At 43.3% G+C, this 20,486-nt stretch overlaps 1 protein-coding gene, 2 non-coding genes and 1 gene segment (V, D, J or C); 1 reads left to right on the top strand and 3 right to left on the bottom strand.

Annotated features, from left to right (window-relative positions):
* The first annotated feature begins 144 nt into the window (after window positions 1-144).
* LOC144697806 (Ig heavy chain C region, membrane-bound form-like) lies at window positions 145-5,498 on the top strand. The segment is given in 5 exon segments: window positions 145-184; window positions 321-629; window positions 1,344-1,673; window positions 5,179-5,306; window positions 5,445-5,498. Coding segments are annotated over 5 exon segments (816 nt in total).
* Window positions 5,499-13,800: 8,302 nt separating this feature from the next.
* Window positions 13,801-13,873, bottom strand: trnav-cac (transfer RNA valine (anticodon CAC)). Its single transcript has one exon. It is a non-coding gene; the product is annotated as a tRNA-Val (tRNA).
* Window positions 13,874-15,504: 1,631 nt separating this feature from the next.
* trnav-aac (transfer RNA valine (anticodon AAC)) lies at window positions 15,505-15,577 on the bottom strand. The gene has a single exon. It is a non-coding gene; the product is annotated as a tRNA-Val (tRNA).
* Window positions 15,578-19,226: 3,649 nt separating this feature from the next.
* LOC144697805 (uncharacterized) overlaps window positions 19,227-20,486 on the bottom strand; it is a 174,435-nt gene continuing 173,175 nt past the window's right edge. Inside the window, 3 exon segments of the mRNA XM_078569795.1 lie at window positions 19,227-19,612; window positions 19,689-20,014; window positions 20,016-20,366. Of these exon segments, the coding sequence (XP_078425921.1) occupies window positions 19,299-19,612; window positions 19,689-20,014; window positions 20,016-20,366 (991 nt within the window). The 3' untranslated portion in view covers window positions 19,227-19,298.

The following is a 20,486-nucleotide window of genomic DNA, read 5'->3' as shown; positions in this document are numbered from 1 at the left end:
GGAGAGAGTGTTGGAAAGTGCATCCACCCTATTTATAAAACAGCTTTCAGTACTGCATTCCAGGGCCCAGGAATGGTGTATTTGTATTGGGACTGGGGCAACATAGATTCATGAGAATGTTACCGGCGCTGAAGGACTTAAATTATGAGAACGATTTACACAGACCAAGCTGGTTTTCCATTGTGTAAAGAAGATTAAAGACGATAGTTAGAGGTTGATATGTCAAAGGTGATTTATTTTCGTTAAGAGTGTGAAGACTGAATACTGCTGTCCTGATTCTGAATGTGAAACTTTGGTTGATTTTCATTTCTGTCTCACAGGTGATTCCCACTGCAACGATCCCACAATTACTCTACTGCCACCGCCAATAGAACAGGTCTTACTGGAGGCGACCGTGACCTTAACCTGCATCGTTTCTAATGCTCCTTATGGAGTCCTCGTGTCCTGGACACAAGAGAAGAAGCCTTTGAAATCAGAGATCGCCGTCCAACCGGGAGAGGATCCCAACAGCGTGGTCAGCAACGTAAACATCTCGACACAAGCCTGGCTGAGTGGGGCTGAGTTCTACTGCGTGGTGAGCCATCAGGATCTGCCGACTCCTTTAAGAAGTTCCATCCACAAGGAACCAGGTGAGCGGTGAGATTGAAGCAATAAGTAGTTCAATGTGTCTATTTCCAGTGTAAATGTCAGGATCAATATTTACTCTTCAGTGTATTCATGGTCTACTCTGATTAGCAATTTCGCCAACTAAACGCTCTGGGCCTGTGGAATTTCAGGGGGAAATTGATAAGTAGATGAATGAACAATGAACTGAAGGCTGTGCCATTGGGTTTAGATGAAGAACGGTGGGAGGAGCCTGGTATGGAGCTTAAACACCAACACAGACCAGTTGGGCCGAATGGTCTGTTTCTGTGCTGTAAACTTTGAGAAACTTTCTCGTCCAACCCCATAAGTTCTCAGGGAAAAGGATTGTGTCCACCTCTGCTCCGAGCTGGAAAACCGGACAGATCCCAAAGATTTTTATTTATTAATTAATGGGATGTGGGCTTCGCTGGCTGGGCCAGAGTTTATTGTCCATCCCTAATTGCCCTTGAGAAGGTGGTGGTGAGCTGCCTTCTTGAAACGCTGCAGTCCCTGTGGTGTAGGTACACGCACATTGCTGTCAGGGAGGGAGTTCCAGGATTTTGCCTCAGCGACAGTAAAGGAACGGCGATATATTTCCTAGAAGCGGATAATGTAAACCTTTAATATTCAACTGAAAAACACTTCCCTCATCCTAACCAGCGGTTTCATTGTCTCCGAAATTATCCAGTTTATTGACACTTATTGTACATTTTCTGCAGTTAAAAATCCGCAGGAACCGTCCGTGTCTGTCCTCCTGCCCTCGGCAGAAGATGTCTCCGCTCAGAGATTCGTCTCCCTCAGCTGCTTAGTGAGAGGTTTCTCACCCCGAGAGATCTTCGTCAAGTGGACCGTCAATGACAAGCCGGTGAATCCCGGGAACTACAAGAACACCGGGGTGGTGGCGGAGAACGGCAATAGCTCCTTCTTCATGTACAGCCTGTTATCCATCGCAGCGGAGGAGTGGGCCAGCGGCGCTTCTTACTCCTGTGTGGTGGGACATGAAGCGATCCCCTTGAAGATCATCAACAGAACGGTTGATAAATCCAGCGGTAAACCGAGTTTTGTGAATATTTCCCTTGCACTGATGGACACCGTTAATTCATGTCAATGAGAATCTCTCGTTTACATTTCAAACTTCAATAAAAATATAATAAAGTCCTTTTCTCCAATCGTGATTTAAATGCACAATCGCTTAATTAGTGTTGTTTTCCACTTTTGCTAATGCTAGAGCTGTTTAGTTAAAATCGGATATTTCCAGGGCTCAGAACCAAGTCTTGTACACCCAGTGCTCCCAACTCAGATACACCCTGGGTTAGAGACACAGTAAAGCTCATTCATTACGGGATTCTGCAAAATAACATCACCAATTCTCCTCCCACTGAGGAGAAATCTGACAATTTCCCATTTCCGGCAAACAAACTCAGCACATTTAGATCTCGGTGTTGCTGCTTCTCTTATGGTCCATTCCTTTAAAATGGATGCCAGCTTTAAGCTGCTGCATCGCACCCACTGGGAACTGAAGTGAGGGTCACACAGAAACATGTCCCAACAATCCGCCATCAGAGAGAGGGGAAAGGAAAATTGTTAACCCACCGTACCCCCCACTTCCCCAACAGAGAGAGGGGGAGGGGAAATTGTTAACCCACTGTACCCCCACTTCCCCAACAGAAAGGGGGGGAAGGGAAATTGTTAACCCACTGTACCCCCACTTCCCCAACAGAGAGAGGGGGAAGGGAAATTGTTAACCCACTGTACCCCCACTTCCCCAACAGAGAGAGGGGGAGGGGAAATTATTAACCCACTGTACCTCCACCTCCCCAACAGAGAGAGGGGGAGGGGAAATTGTTAACCGACTGTACCCCCACTTCCCCAACAGAGAGAGGGGGAAGAGAAATTGTTAACCCACTGTACCCCCACTTCCCCAACAGAGAGACGAGGAAGGAAAATTGTTAACCCACTGTACCCCCACTTCCCCAACAGAGAGAGGGGGAGGGGAAATTGTTAACCCACTGTACCCCCACTTCCCCAACAGAGAGAGGGGGAAGGGAAATTGTTAACCCACTGTACCCCCACTTCCCCAACAGAGAGAGGGGGAAGGGAAATTGTTAACTCACTGTACCCCCACTTCCCCAACAGAGAGAGGGGGAAGGGAAATTGTTAACCCACTGTACCCCCACTTCCCCAACAGAGAGAGGGGGAAGGGAAATTGTTAACCCACTGTACCCCCACTTCCCCAACAGAGAGAGGGGGAAGGGAAATTGTTAACCCAATGTACATCCACTTCCCCAACAGAGAGAGGGGGAAGGGAAATTGTTAACCCACTGTACCCCCACTTCACTAACAGAGAAAACTGAAAAGAAAATTTTTAGCCAATTTTACCACCACTAGCTAAACAGAAAGACGAGGAAGGTCATTGGTTAACCCGGTGTGTCTCCACCTTCTCAGCAGAGAGAACCGAAAAGGAAATTGCTTCGCCAACCAGACGGAGCAAAACTATTAACTCACTGGACTCTCAGTCCCCGAGCAGAGAATCTGGAAGGGAACGGGCCTTTGCTGTAAGGACCCAGTTACCAACAGCAGAAGTCGGCTTCTAGCTTACTGGCCACTGGTTTTAAAGTCCCATCACGCTTAAAATGTTGTAAAATATATATTTATGCAACATAATTTTAAGAAGTTTTCACACTCTTGCTCCTGTTAATCTTATGCTAAGATTGATTTCTCATCATCCGATTCTGAACTGGTTATTAAATCCTCCCTGGGTTGTTCACGGTTCTGCCCCTGAATTTTATGAGGCAGATGGTTGATTGTTTGCATTCGTTCACCTGATATCACCTTGCATCTCACAGAAAACACGTTTATACAGAACATTGAAAATATTCACCAAAATTTTCACTATCAGGGTCAGACTCGGTCGTTGGGACCTGGTGAAACTCGGAAAAATAGTAAAAATGCACACAAGGGACACAAATGGACACACAAAAACATACATACATACACACATAGGCACAGACACGCAGACACAAACACACACAGTACAGGCAGACACACACACATACATACATAGGCACACACATACACACACAGAGGCACAGACACACACACAAACACAGGCAGACACACAAACACACACACATAGACAATACACATACGCGCACACACAAACACATAGGCACAGACGCACAGACAGACACACATGCGCACACACAATCACATACACACACACAATCACACCCAAACACAAATACACACACAAATGCAGGCACAGGAACAGACACATACACAATCACACACACACAAACAGATAAAACCAGACAAGCAGATTCTTACAAGGACACAAATATGCATCATCACACATTCACAATGACAGAAATACAGACGAAAAGACACACACTATCATACACATTAAAACAAGTGCATGGATACACATGAACACATGCACACACATGAGCAGACGACACCCAGACAGACAAACACATAGAGGAACAGACTAACACATTCACAGGCACACATGTAGACACAAACATGAAACACGCTTATACACACGAGAACACAAAAACACACGTTAATACGTATGAAAACATAAACACACATTGATACATAGTTCTAAATATCCATCAACACACAAATGCACACATTAAAAACTCTCTCTCACACACACACGCTGTGACACAGACATTAATATGCTGACACATACGTGGAACACAAAAGGAAACATTAACACTTATATTAGCAGACAAGAACGCATAAACACACATTAACACATATAGTAATAAATAAACATAGATATCAATACATAAATACACACAATAACACACTCATACATACACATTGGCAAAAAAACAAAATATACATGCAGACGCAGACACAAAAATGCACAAGTCAGCACTCATTGGCAAATGAACACACCTCAATACTCATACACACATATGGACACAGAAACAAAGGGTGATGCAAGGCATGATATACTCATGCACACATACACAAAAGCTAAAGCATGACACAAACGCCAGGCTATTGAAGAAGGTATAATTCAAATGCACTTTTTTAACCAATGTATTCTCCGGCAATTGTCCCTATTACATAATGATCCGAAAAGCACACTGAAACAATGTTCTTACTGAGAAACTGATTTAAGTTAATGACGCACCAAACATTCCCATCACAAATAGACAACCAAGATGGGAACTCACATCCGAGATTTTAAAAAGCAACGTTCACAGTTTCAAAATAAGTTGCTCAGTGAATCTTTCTCGATATCCATCATAATATTCTCCAATAATAGATCGTACGAAATTGTTCGAAAATAAACTGATATTGGAGATAATTTTCTATATTTTCCGACTCGGACTATACGAGGATTGTAAAGGAGGAACAGCTGTGGAGATAGTTACAGAGATAGGTTGCTGAAATTCACGAGCTTAACAGTAGATATATATTGAACATTAAATTAGAGAATACATTAATAACTTAGGAAAGAGTAAAGAGTATATTTTTTAAAAGATATCCAAGATTAATAAACAACCTAATTACATTTCCTCGGTTATATCCTCGCAGATTCCACAGATCGCACCTGGATTGAAGACTCTGAGGATGATAACGGCAACATCTGGACAACCGCTTCCACATTCATCATCCTGTTCTTCCTGAGCATTTTCTACAGCACTGCCGTCACTCTGGTGAAGGTGAGAAGATTCAATCCGCTCACACTTCAAACTGACAGAAGCGATTTGAAAAATCTCTCAATGTTTCATTGATTAAAACACTAAGATAAATGTCCCACATTCTAAACATCTGCTTCATTATTTTATCCTCTTTTGCAGATCAAGTGACCGGTTGAATTTTGGACACCGTAGATTTTCCTCAGCCGTTTATTGAGATCTCCGTATTACGAATTTAAAATATGTCCTCTCGGTGAATCTAAAAATGAAATACCTTCAGTTCATGTTTCCGAATTTATAACTAAGACAGTCATGGACGGTATTTCCGTTTCTCTGTTTGAAATGTGCGAGATAATTATGGCTGTATTGTAATTGTAGCTTATAATTCCCCAGTAGTTTGAATTCCATATGTAAATAAGTAGCTTTTCTCATTCCTCATTCACAATTTTTCCCTTCCCTTTATGTTGAGCTCCGGTTTTCTCTTTCTGGTCTCTGTCACAGCTGTACATACAGTTGGCAGCTCAGAGCGAATGTGTTCTGTTCTCAGTGTGACTCAGTCATCATATTCAGTCCAGTTGACTTTAAAATAAACTTTTCTGTAAAATGTTCTCCGAAATTGTTAATAAATCATGAATGTGAAACGAACTGACTTTGCTGAACTCCTTTCCCCCAGGCCCATCGACACCGCTCCATTTCCCCTATTACACTGTTTCCTCCCCTTTCCCAGATTTTTTTTTACCCATTCCTGTTTGGGATGTGAATCAAAAACAGAAAATGCTGGAAAAACTCAGCAGGCCCAACAGCATCTGTGGAGAAAAAAAAGAGTTAACGTTTCGAGTCCTCATGACTCTTCTTCAGAGCCCAAGGTCCTTCAGTGAAAGAGTCACTGCGCCACCCAGCGACCCATCGGTGTTAATACACCTTTACCTCTACCTTTTTATGGCAAACTTCAGAGCCAGGATGATTACACAGCGAGGGGAACCTCGGTGATTTCACTCATACTCAGGCCTGTCACAGTCACATGTCAGGTAATTGTAAACAGCAGGGATCTGCTTCATCAGAGGCCCATACAGGACAGTATATGGAGGATGAAAGTTTCCTTTACACTGTCCCATCTAACACTCCCAGGGTCGGTGCAGCAGGGGTTAGATAGGGAATAAAAGTTTTTTTTTATCTCTTTACCCTTTCATGAGGTGTGGGTGTCGCTGGCAAGGCCTCCCAGAACAGCCCGGCTTCCAAGGCCATTTCAGAGGGCAGTTAAGTGTCAGTCAGGTTGCTGTCGACCTGGAATCACATGTCGACCAGGCTGGGTAAGGATGGCAGATTTCCTTCACTAAAGGACATTAGTGCAGCAGATGGATTTTTACGACAATCGGTGATAGTTGTCATGGTCACCATTACTGAGGCTAGTTTTCAATCCCAGGTTTTAATAATTGAATTCACATTCCAGCAGCTGCCATGTTGGGATTTGAACCCATGCGCCCAGAGCATTCGCCTGGACTCTCTCCACCTTGTCCAATTAAACACTCACAAGGCAGAGACGTCACAATCCACCTTCTCAATGCAATTAGGGATGGGCAATAAATGCTGGCCCAGAGAGCCACGCCCACATCGCATAAATGAATAACAAAAAATACACAAATACCGCAGACTGAACCGTTAACACAAACCATGGGAAGATTCCTAGAGACTAGGGCTGATCTGACACAAACACATTATCGAGCAGTAATCCTGCAAATTTTTACCACAGTTTGGGGCTTATTAGGAACACCAGGGAGCACAAATCGTGGAAATTCCCAGGCCCTGCGGCCTGCCAGGCACAACAAACAACTGAATTCACGGAACATCACCCCAGGGATCCTTTCTCCCTGCTCCATTCTCTCTCATACCTTTCTTCTGAACTCACTGAACATCACCCCAGGGATACTCTCTCCCTTCTCCATTCATTCTGATACCATCCTCCTGAACTCACTGAAGATCACCCCAAGGATCCTCTCTCCCTGCTCCATTCCCTCTGATACCATCCTCCTGAACTCACTGAAGATCACCCCAAGGATCCTCTCTCCCTGCTCCATTCCCTCTGATACCATCCTCCTGAACTGACTGAACATCACTCCAGGGATCCTCTCTCTGCTCCATTTCCAGGCTTGCTTTTATCCAGTAACCTCCCACACAAATAGTTTTCCAATATTTATTTTTGTAAATGGGATAACTTAGATCAAACATGTGCATAACATCCAGCCCATTAGAAATATTGGGTTCAAAACAACAAATTTAAATTGATTCTATGATTGCACATATAGAACTGGAACACACCATTGCACCGAGTGAATCCACTGTCAGTTTACATGTTGCTCAGTGAAAATTTCAATCATCCTTGACTTTTTGGCATTTGCGCACTGAGCCGGGAAGCAGTCTGGACTCAAAGAACATGTGAACATATGAACTCGGAGCAGGAGTAGGATACTCGGCCCTTCAAGCCTTCTCCGCCATTCAATAAGATCACGGCTGATCTGATTGAAACCTGCTGCTTACCCCGATCACCTTTCACCCCCTTGTTGATCAAGAATCAATCTAGCTCTGCCTTAAAAATATTCAAAGACTCTGCTTCCACTGCCTTTTGAAGGAGAGAGTTACTAGTACTCACGATCCTGTGAGAAAAAACTTCTTTCATCTCTGTCTTAAATGAGCGACCCCTTATTTTTAAAGTGACCCCTAGTTCTAAATTTTCCCACAAGACGAAAGATCCTCTCCACATCCACCCTGTCAAGACCCCTCGGGATCTGAAAGATTTCGATCAAGTCGCCTCTTAGCCTTCTAAACTCCAACGGATGCAGGCCTAGCCTGCCACCTTTCCTCATAAGACAAGCCGCCCATTCTTGCTATTAGTTCAGTAAGCCTTCTCTGAACTGCTTCTAACGCATTTACATTTTCCTTAAATAAGGAGGCCAATACTCTACACAGTACTCCTGATATCACTGTCCTGTACAACTGAAGTATAACCTTCTTACTTCAATTCCCCTCGCAGCAAATGATAACGTTCTATTAGCTTTCCTAATTACTTGTTGTGCCTAAATAGTTCAGCAATTTTTCAATTTCTGTCAGACCTTCTTAATAGCTTTGCACATCTGGAAAGTATTCTCCCATGTTCTATCCTTGTTACCCTGACGTATCTAAATCTCTTCACAACCGAGATACTCCTCCCCACAGTTTACATTTCCACCGCTTCCATCAGCTAAACTTTATCCACAGGCACCAGCAGGGATCGAACTCACGGCATCTGGTTTGATAAGTCCACTATTTTAACCATGGGTTACGCCAACAGCGCCAGAAAGGTTAAGGCCCTCTTCCAACTTTTAAACCTACTGTTATTCTCTGTGCCATTTACTATGAAGATGCACAACGAAAGTGAGTAAAGTTTATGATGGTAAAAATGCATTCATCCCCCTCAGGGAACTGAATCACATTGACACACGCAGAGGAACACACACAGACATAGACACCGATAGTGACAGCGGCCTAAGGGGAGACAAACACCCAGAAATCAAGGATGTCACCAAATTGGCTCCGTTTTTGTTCCATTTCCAACTGCAAATTTGGTGAATGCCAAGGGATGAACGTAAATGAAAAATACAGGGAAGCGTTTGAAAGGTTTTTTAGTCCAGTTAATAGATAATCATTTCTGTAACTCATTCTTAAAACAGGAACAGTGAGAAATGTAAACTACTAAATGTAGCTTGCAGGTTCAAAATGTCGGATTTTCACCTGTACCAGGAAACTCTAAAGGGTTTCAAACCCATTACATAAGCAAGTCAGTTCCGTACATCGTCGCCATGTACCTTTTAATGTTCTGTACATAAAACGACAGAGGGGTTACAGAAGGGAATGAAGAAATGCAGCCCCATCTATTCCTGGCTGTCCTGCAATTTCTGCTGCCTCTCCTCGATCTTTCCGCCAGAATGGAGCACTGCACACGGAGCGCACACAGGGGGGACATGATTGAGGTGCATAAAATTATGAGGGGCATAATAGGGCACACAGGAACGAACTTATCCCCTTGGCGGACGGATTTTAAGGTAAAGGGTAGGAAGTTTAGAGGGGATGCGAGGAAGAATTTTCTCACCCAGAGGGTGGTGGGAATCTGGAACTCACTGCCTGAAATGGTGGTCGAGGCAGAAACCCTCATAACATTTAAGAAGTATTTGGATTGGAATAATTAGGTATTTGTTTGACCGGCGCAGACTCAATTGGCCGAAGGGCCTTTTTCTGTGCTGCAGCCCTCTCCAACTCAATGACTGAAGGGTGTGGCAAAATTGATTGAAAATACGGACAGTCTGAAACTCTGACAGCGATGGGATTTCAAGCCACGCCTCCATACAGACTGAAACTTAAATCCAGCGCCCTAGACCGCTCGGCCACTGCGACGTCTAAAATTGTCATTGCCTTGACTGGAAATTTCAAACGCCGTCCACTTTGTAACGCTCAGTAACTGAACGGCATCCAATGTAAAAACATACAGAAAGAAACAATCTCCTCTTGCATCTCCCCAACCTGCTTTTTCTCCCTGAACCTTTTTAATATGAAGCTACACAACTAATGTGAATGAAGTTTGCGATGGTAAAATGCGTCCACCCCCTCGTGGAACTGAACCGAATTGATATATTCCAGATCCGAACCACTCGCTGTGCAACACAGAAGCCCCTTTAAAATTGTAACCTTAATTTTCTGTTTCCTCTCCTCTCCGACCAAAATGAATCACTTCACACTTCCGGACATTAAATTTCAGCTGCCAGTTGTCCGTCCAAATGGATTTGTTGAAGAACCCGAAAGGAGAACCGACTCAAACTTGGAATGAAAGAGTGAGAATGAAGGAAGAGAAGTGACGGGTTTTGTCGATCCCGGAGGAAAAAGACTCCAGGATCAGTTCATTGTGACAGTTCACACAGCAACAAGAAAACAACATTCCCTGATGAGGGCCAACCCCGGGCGGCAGGAGAGAGAGCGCCGAAAAACAGCGTTTAGTTATAACACAGAAGACTTGTTCAGCCAATAACAGCATCGAGTGTGTTCGACATGAACATGACGTGAACAGTGAGGGGAAATTGTGCCACAAGCTGCGGATGGACAACTTTCAATTTCCAAACCCACCAACAGAATCAATGCGGCTCCTCTGAAACTTTCAAGGCAAATATTGATCCTTTATAAGGTGCCGTTCCCGGAAATATCCACAGTCCTCCAGGTGTGACCTAACCAGGGCTTTGTGTAGCTGCAGCAAACCTTTCCCTTTTTTCTATATCAGTCTCTGTAACAGTTTGTACAGCAAGAGGAATTAGATTGTATAGAGCGACTGAGAAAAACGAGGACATGCTTGATCTGAATCAATCTCTTTGGAAAGTTCGGTATGAAATCAGCTGCATAAATACATTTTTGGTTCAAAAATTATATCGGAATCTAAAATCCAACTCTTGATGTCTTTGTGTCAGGGAAACTTTGTTAATGATCACACAGTGCGCATGGGCACTGCAGAAACTCCTGCACCTCTTTCAATATTGTTTCTCTTCACTTAGAGTTTTCAAAACGGAACTGAAAAGGGAGAAAAATCAGGGTTATGGAAAAAGAGAAGGAAATTAGGGCGAATTGGAAAGTTCTTTGTAAAAAACTGACATAGACACGATGGGCCGAATTGTCTCCTAATGCGCTGTGTCATTTTAAGATGACGTTGCTAAATCAGTCTGATTCCAGAATTACTGATTGTAGCAGCTGAATTCCATTTCTTCCAAACAAAGACCCAAAGTGCTGCTGCTAGACCGCGCAGGTTAATATTGCGGACAGGTTCATTGGGTTTCGGCAGCGCAGTGATTCTGTACCGTGGTGCTTATCACGTTCGCCAAACACACAAAAAGACTCCAGTTTGAAATTGGGAAGAAACATTATCAAAACCTGTACATTTAAATGTGAAGAGAAGTTCGATAATTCACTCGTGTTGTTAAATATTAAATACAGTATCGTACGGCCACGTGGCAATTGCTCTTCCAGATGGGCTGAAAAACATCCCACAAACGAAAAAGAAGCGCATTTCATCACACACGAAACAGTAAAGTTTATGAACCATTTTCAACTGCCACTCAGTAGACCTCTAAGCAGTTTGTTTACAGATGCAGATTAACATACTTACTCCCCGTCTCAAAGATGGCTAATAGCAATGAGTGCTGCTAAAGACTAGCAAGACAAGCGATACTGTAATTGAAACCGAGGAAATGGCAGATATGCCACAGGATCACTTTGTATCGGGCTTCAGAATAGAGGAAGAGGAAAAACTACCAGGGAACGGAAGCCACGTCTCGGTGCAGGTCTGGTGACATCCCTCCTTTCATATTCAGTACGGAAAAAGGAGACATGAACGGGATGTAGGCGCCAGAATGTAAAAGATGCCATGAGCTTATTTGAAAGAAGAGCAGGGGAGTTCTCCCCGCTTCCTGGTCAATGTTTATCCCTCAATCAACGTCACAATGACACATTCTCCGCTCATTATGACGTTAATGTTTGCTGAGCGGTGATTGGCAGCCGTGTTTCCGACATTACCACAATGACGACACTTCACAATGTCCTTCATTTACTGGAAAGCGATTTGAGACGTCCGCTGGTCGGGAAAGGTGCTATATAAATGCAAGCCTATCTTTATTTAATTATCATAAACCCCAGTCCTCTGGTGACTGACCCTCGAGAGTGGAAACAGTTTCTCCCTAACTGCTCTATCAAACCGCCAGCCGCCGATCCCTTCCTCAGCCCAATAATTTTAAACAACACCATGAAAACTCGGTTTAACCTGCTTTGCTCTAAAGAAAACGATCCCAGCCTTTATAGTCTCTCCACAAACCCTGAACATGGTGCAAGGCGGAACATTGTGACGAGATTTTGGAAAATGTTGTTAGTTGGCAGGTGGAAAAATGGAGGAGGAACCAAAACAGGAAACCCAGTCTCCAGTTCTATGAATAATTACAAACTCTTTAGGAAACGGAATCAGGGGAGAATGAAGGGTGAGCTGTCCGACTGACCAGGGCCTAACCGGAATGTTAAGCCATGCTGTCATGCAGCAGCACTCTGGGTCTCTGTTTCGGTGAAATGGAATTCAGCTGGTATTATCAGGGATGCTGCAGAAAGATTCATATAACAATGTAAGCATAAAACGGCAAAGCACCATGTATCTATTCAATGGCATACGGGGCCCTTCCATAATCCTGTCTCGATCAGCTTTTTTAAGAGCAAACGAATTAATTTCAGTTTCCTTCCCTCTTTTAGTAAACCTGCTATTATTCTGAATATCAATTAATTGCACAATTCCCTTTTGAAAAAGGAGATTCTGCAGATTCCATGCCTAGTTTACCTTAATTAACACTGTTTCCCTCACCCAATGCCATGAAGATTTAGACTAGTGCTTCTTACATAGCTATGCATATGAACATCATTTACTTTTTCTATTGATTTCATATCGAATTGACAAAAGTGCTTATTTTTCTGATTAAACATCTCATTATTTCTGAGTTGATTTATACAATCTAATTACATTTGCTCCAAAAACGGCTAATCGAGGGTGTTATATCACAGTGGGAAATCATTGTTACAGTTCAACAGAGCCCTGCCAAGATCAAAGGCTGGCATAGTTTGTTTCGTTCATTTGGTTTAAAATGTATTTGTTCTGGGAAGGTAATCTTACAGAATACATATTTGTTTAGGAAAAAATGCTGATCTACCAGAATGTTTGGAGGATTCCAATGCTTAGACTGAGAGGTCATGTCATTTGTTACAGGAAGACAACTCTTGGTTTCCACCTGGTGCCTCAGTTTGTTTGAATTTCAAAATGCAGAAGGCTCGGTCCAGCAAATGTCTTAGGCAGCAATGCTTTCTGTTCAATTATTATGAACACACTTCTCCTCCTCAGCAGAAGAAATTCAACAAACTTTTCTCAGCAATTTTTTACCTTATTCACCATTCAGTATTAATGTATTTGATATTGATGCCCTTGGTTGACTTGAGGCTCTCTGAAATAGACAACATCGAATTGCAAACTTGACTGGCAAACAAAAGAATGTTAGTCATCATTTGATTTGGGTCTGATTTGAGATGTAGCACAACAGTCAGCATTTCAACAAAATCAAAGAATTTTACAGGGAACAGGCTTGAGAATGATGCGTTAATTAGATCTGATCCCTCTTTGTCTGTCTTTCTGAGCACACATCACACTGAGACACCTTTGACATGTTGAGTAACTTTCTTAAGCTGCATCGAAAGATCCATTGATTTATCTTGTTGACTAAACGAGCTGCTAATATGTGAGCGCAGTGAAATACGAACATCTATCCACTCAAGTGTGTCATGGAATCTCAGCACGTGCTGATTTTGCTGCATTCATTTTGTGACCTCGGTGAGAGCAAATGCAATATTGCCTGCAACATGGGAAATTCAGGTAAGCTTCAACGACGCAAATTATCCTCAATATTTAATGAGTAAGTTTTCATAATGTTTCTGCCCGGTTTCGAACCGGGGACCTTTCGCGTGTGAGGCGAACGTGATAACCACTACACTACAGAAACTGCCGCGTTTTGAATCATCCTGTCCGGAATGCTAAACTGCGCTGTAACTCAGCAGCAATCTGGGTCTATATTGCGGAGAAATGGAATACATCTGCTGTTCTCAGGAACGCTGCAGCGAGACTGATGTAACAATGTAATCATAAAATGGCCTAGCACCGTGTATCCAAACAATGGCAAAAGAGGCCCTCCCAACATCCGATCTCACGTCCCTTTTTAAACGAGAAAACTAATTCATCACAATTTGCTTCTCTCTCTAAATGATCTGTTTCTTCTCCCTTTCATTAAATTACTCAATTCTCTTTTGAAAAAGTCGTTTCTGCAGAATCCATGCCTGGTTTGCCTTAATTCACAAGGTTCACATGACGATTTGGACTTGGGTGCCTAATATACTTTACCAGGTGAACATGATGTAATTATGCAATTGATCTGATATCGAATTTGCGAAAGTGTTATTTTTAATCTTACTATTTTTACAATCTTATTACTTTTGCTCCATACCCCTTCAACCGAGGGTGCGATATTACAGAGGAAAATGTTTGTTCCGGAGTTTAACAGGGCCCTGCCAAGATCGCGTGCTTCAATTATTCTTTTACTTCATTTGGTTTGAAATAATTTTGTTCCTGGACCGGAATCTAACAGAGGATAAATATTTGTGTAACAAACAGGGCAGTGCTGAGCTACCAGGGTGTTTGGAGGTTTCCAATGGTTGGACTGAGGGTCCATGTCACTTGTTGCAGGGAAGCAACTGTTGATTTCACCCTGGTGCCTCAGCTTGTTTTGAATTTCAAAATGTAGACGTGTCCGTCCAGCAAATATCTCCGGGTGCAATGCTTTCTGCTCAATCATTAGGAACATCCTTCTCATCCTTGGAAGATGAAATTAAAGAAACTCAGTATTTGTTCCGTTATTCTATATTTAATATTCATATTTTATCTGTTATTGATGCCTTCGTCTGAATTGAGACTCTCTGAAATATACACCAGCCCCGAATTGCAAACATGACTGATAGACGAAAGAATGTCAGTCAACAGGGAATGCAAATCATATGGTGCTCATTTGAAATAGACCACAATTAGCTTTTAAACAAAATCCAAGAATTTTATTGGGAACAGGCTTGAGAATGATGCGTTAATTAGATCTGATCACTCTTTGTCTGTCTTTGTGAGCACACGTTACAATGAGACACCTTTGACATGGTGAGTAATTGTTAAGCTGCATCAAAAGACGTACTGATTTTGCTGCAGATTAAAGCAAAAAAACTGCGGGTGCTGGAAATCCAAAACAAAACTAAAAATACCTGGAAAAACTCAGCAGGCCTGGCAGCATCTGCGGAGAGGAACACAGTTAACGTTTCGAGTCCGTATGACTCTTCAACAGAACTAAGTAAAAATAGAAAAGAGGTGAAATATAAAATCGCATATATCTTTTATATTTCACTTTTTTTATTTATTAACTGTGTTCCTCTCCGCAGATGCTGCCCGGCCTGCTGAGTTTTTGCAGGTTTTCTGATTTTGCTGCACGTGTTTAATGACCTCGGTGAGAGCAAATGCATTATGCCTGCAACATTGGAGATTCAAGTAAGCTTTAACGATGCAAATTATCCTCACAATTTAATGAGTAAGTTTTCATAATGTTTCTGCCCGGTTTCGAACCGGGGACCTTTCGCGTGTTAGGCGAACGTGATAACCACTACACTACAGAAACTGCCGTGGTGTTATTGAGCCTGGCTGGCATGCTCAACTGCGCTGTAACGCTGCAGCAATCTGAGTCGCTGTTGCGGAGAAATGAAATACAGCTGCTATTCTCAGGAACGCTGCAGCGAGACTGATGTAACAATGTCATCATAAAATGGCCTAGCACCATGTATCCATGCAAAGGCATAAGAGTCCCTTCCAACATCCGATCCGAGGCCCCTTTTTAAACGAGCACACTAATTAATCTCAATTTGCTTCTCTCTCTTAATGAACCAGTTTTTCCCTCCCGTTCATTAAATTGCTGAATTCCCTTTTGAAAAAGTCGTTTCTGCAGAATCCATGCCTGGTTTGCCTTAATTCACAAGGTTCACACGATGATTTGGACTTGGGTTCCTGATATACTTCGCCAGATGAACATGATGTAATTATACAATTGATCTCATCGAATTTGCGAAAGTGTTACTTTTTCAACCTTAGTATTTTTACAATCTTATTACTTTTGCTCCACAGCCCTTCAATCGACGGTGCGATATTACAGAGGAAAATGTTTGTTCCGGAGTTTAACGGGGCCCTGCCAAGATCACGTGCTTCAATTGTTCGTTTAATTCATTTGGTTTGAAATAATTTTGTTCCTGGACCGGAATCTTACAGAGGATAAATATTTGTGTCGCAAACAGGGCAGTGCTGAACTGCCAGAATGTTTGGAGGTTTCTAATAGTTGGACTGACCAGGGAAGCTGACAAGCAATCCTTCAAAATCACTGATGATCATTTCTTTACCCGTTACTGCCCTTCAGTTCACTGACACTGCTGACAGGTTTCTCACACAAAATGGTTTGTTCGGTTAACCTTTGGTCACCGGCCATCGAGCCCAGGCCGTGATGGAGAAAGCATTGACTCCGAACCACCCGGGTCCACCATCACCAGCTCCGTGTTGCCCCGTCCATCATTCTTGTGTCAGTTAATCCATCCTGCCTCGCTCTCTATCACAGATCTTCCCTTTTGTTCTTTTTACAGAGTGATTCCTGCCTTTTCAATCAGGAAAAGCTGGAAATAGCAGGCAGAGAGAGAAACAGAGTTAATGGTTTTTTTCTTATTCGTTCATGGGATGTGGGCATCACTGGCTAAGCCAGCATTTATTGCCCATCCTTAAATTGCCCATTTTTTCAGGGGGCAGTTAAGAATCAGCCACATGTAGGCTAGTCCGGGTAAGGACAGCGGATTTCCTTCCCTAAAGGACATTAGTGAACCAAATGGGGTTTTGTAGACTTTTAATTCCAGAATTTTGTTGAATTAAAATGTCACCATCTGCTATGGTTGGACCACTAGAGCATTACCCTAGGTCTCTGGAATACCAGTTCAGTGAAAATACTACTATGCTACATCAAAACTGGTAAACGCTAGAGATGTAACAGGTTTGAAACAGATAGAGGAGAGGAGGAAAGAACAAAAGGGAAGGTCTGTGATAGGTTGGGAGGGGCAGGGGAGATGGAGGGGGCAGCGGACTGGTATTGTCACTGGACTAGTACTCCAAAGGCCCAGGGTAGTGTTTGAATCCCACCATGGCAGGTGGTGAAATTTGAATTAAAAGTCTAAATGATTAAACCATCAATTGTCATTAAAAATCCATCTGATTCACGAATGTCCTTTAGGAAATCTGTTGTCCTGACCTGGTCAAGCCTACATGTGAATCTAGATGCACAATAATGTGGTTGACTCTGAAATGGCTGAGTAAACCACTCGGTTCTCAAGAGCAGTTAGGAATAGCCAATATAATGTTGGCCCAGCCAGTACTGCCTACATCCCATGAATGAATGAAAAAAGCACAAAAGGGATTGTGATGCCATTCTGTATCAATCCATTCTCTCTGCTCTCAGTTCTGTCCCACACTGAAAACTCTCAATCCTTCCCCTCCGTTACCCGGGACAAACATTTCATTGAACAAGCCACACAAGTAACACAGGAAAATAAATCTTCACTGTGACTTGGATAATTTCAGGTGCAGTTCCTTAATTTCCCTCCTGTAATCTTATGAATTAGACCATTCTCAACTGGATCTCATCGGATGTGGACCCGATGCTATCAGTCCTCCAGGAAGTGACTATTCTAATTCTGTGACTCTGAGCAGTTCTGTTGGTACAGGGGCTTGAGTGGAACTTGCCACTTTTAAACTGTCATAAGAGCAAAAGAAATAGGAACAGGAGTAGACCATTCGGCCCCTCGAGCCTGCTCCGCCACTCAATAAGGTCATGGCTGATCTTGTGTTTCGATTTCCACATTCCCATCTAACCCCGATAGACTTTGATTCCCTTGCCTAACAAGAGTCTATCCACCTCTGCCTTAAAAATATTCAATCATCATTCATTGCATATCAGACCCGCGCCTACAAACTGCTCTCCCACTCTTCCAGTGAAGAAAAGAGCAGTTTTCACTCCTAACCTAACAACTGTGATGTTAACAAAGCGGGATGGAGACAGACTCCGTTTAAATGCGGTGACACTACTGGAGGAATGGAGAGCTGGGGTTCACTCCGGAAAACAGCATCAATGTTTAAAGTTAATCATCTGAATCTGTGCTTGGTGTATTATGAGGTTTGGCTTGTATTGGAGTATCTTGCATCCCAGGAATGGGCAGTAACCCGCTGATTGAAGTTGCTGTCACTGCTTTCTGTTCGCAGTGGGTGATTGGAGAGGGTGGGGCAAAATCCTACTGCTTTTCCCTGTCTCACTCACGATGGAGCAGGGAAGACAGAATCGTTGATGGGTTTGTTGCCCTGTCTGAAATGTAGCTTTGACCGACTGTTCGTGATGGAGATCATGCTGCAGGAGCCTTTAATAACCTTACACAAATCAGCTGGCAAATGCAGGTTTGAGGGAAGCTTTCTGAACCATCAGGACTGGAAATGGGAACAAGTGGAAGATTCTGTCTAGTTTCAGTGTGTACAGACTGTCGAGGGGAAGAGCTAATGTCACATGGCTGTAAGGTATTACATACAGTTAATATTTAACAATAAAGATGAATTATTGCTCACACTTAAAATATGTTTTGATAATGTTTCTGCCTGGTTTCAAACCAGGGACCCAGAAACTATAATTCCTATTTCTTATGATTGATAATCAATGTATATTGATAAACCTGTAGCAAACCGATATACTCTGCATTTTAATTGGATTTATCAGATGTGTGCACCACTATGAGCTGGGCTGTGGACTGTAATGTCTTCACTCTTCTCTGGTGATCTTCTCCAGAAAGGCTGGTGTAGATAGAATCACTTGGTCTGCAAGATACAGTCACTGTGAGGATGATAATGGAACAATTTTCTGTCAAATGTTCAGTGACACCTGATCACTTACCAAGTGATTATGTAAAAATCTAATTCAAATAATCACAGCCACTGCCGATGAGGGAGGGAAGGAAGCAGCAGAGGCAGCTGATCCGATTGTCTCAATCTTAGTGACAAAGAAGCTCCATGAGCTCCTCACACTTGTTGTTGGAAGTGAGGATGGAGGGGACAGGGGTGAGAGAGAGCACTTCAGAAGGAACTAACCTGGGTTAGAAATATTGAAAAGACTCAAGACACTGTGTGTTTAACACAAAGCTAATCTAATTGACTTTTATCTACAATATCAGCCCGAATAACTGGGCTGGAGTTTATTAATATCATCAGAAACAGACCCCAATACACATAATTCAGTCCTGAATGTGATTAACAGCAAAATCCAACCATTGTCGTTACTTGTGAACTTGCTGGTGTCTCTGCAGTGTAGATAAATAAGCAAACCCCTTCCCACATTCAGAGCATGTAAGTGGTCTGTCCCCAGTGTGAACTCGCTGGTGTGTCAGCAGGTTGGATGACTGGATAAAACCCTTCCCACATTCAGAGCAGGTGAACGGCCTCTCCCCAGTATGAACTCGCTGGTGTCTCAGAAGGTTGGATGGGTGGGTGAATCCCTTCCCACATTCAAGGCAGATGAATGGTTGCCCCCCAGTGTGAACCCAGTGGTGTGTTAGCAGGATAGATAACTGAGTGAATCCCTTCCCACACTCAGGGCAGGTGAACAGCCACTCCCCAATGTGAATTCGCTGGTGTACAATGAGTTGAGATGAACCCAGTCCCGCAGTGAGAGCACCTGAACGGCCTCTCCCCAGTGTGAACACTTTGATGAGACATCAGGTCCTGGGAGCTTTTAAAACAATTCCCACACTCTGGGCATTTAAAAGGTCTCTCATCTGTGTGAACTCGCTGGTGTGTCAGCAGATGGGATTGCTGAGTGAATCCCTTCCCACACATGGAGCAGGTGAATGGCCTCTCATCACTGTGCCCATGCTGATGTCTCAGCAGTTTGGATGACTGAGTGATTCCCTTCCCACACACAGAGCAGGTGAATGGCCTCTCCCCAGTGTGACTCTGCTTGTGCGCAGTGAGTTGAGACAACCACCTGAACCCAGCACCTGAATGGTCTCTCGTCAGTGTGAACACGTTGATGGCGCATCAGTTCCATGGAACCTTTATAGCACTTTCCGCAGTCCGGACATTTAAAAGGTCTCTCCTCAGTGTGAACTCGCTGGTGTGTCCGCAGGTTGGATGACTGAAGGAATCCCTTCCCACACTTAGAGCAGGTGAATGGCCTCTCCCCAGTGTGAACTCGCTGGTGTATCAGCAGATAGGATGAACGAGTGAATCCCTTCCCACACTCGGAGCACGTGAATGGTTTCTCCCCAGTGTGAGTGCGCCAATGACTTTCCAGGTCAGACGGGGATTTGAATCCCTTCCCACATTCCCCACATTTCCATGGTTTCATCCCGTTGTGACGGCATTTATGTTCTGATAGGTCAGATGATCGGCTGAAGCCTCGTCCACACACAGAACACGTGTACGGTTTCTCCTCACTGTGAACGGTGCTTTTTCCTTCCATGTTC

This window comes from Cetorhinus maximus, chromosome 23 (genome assembly GCF_964194155.1).
Source record: "Cetorhinus maximus chromosome 23, sCetMax3.hap1.1, whole genome shotgun sequence".
Lineage (NCBI taxonomy): Eukaryota > Metazoa > Chordata > Chondrichthyes > Lamniformes > Cetorhinidae > Cetorhinus > Cetorhinus maximus.
This window is presented reverse-complemented; position numbering and strand designations above follow the sequence as displayed.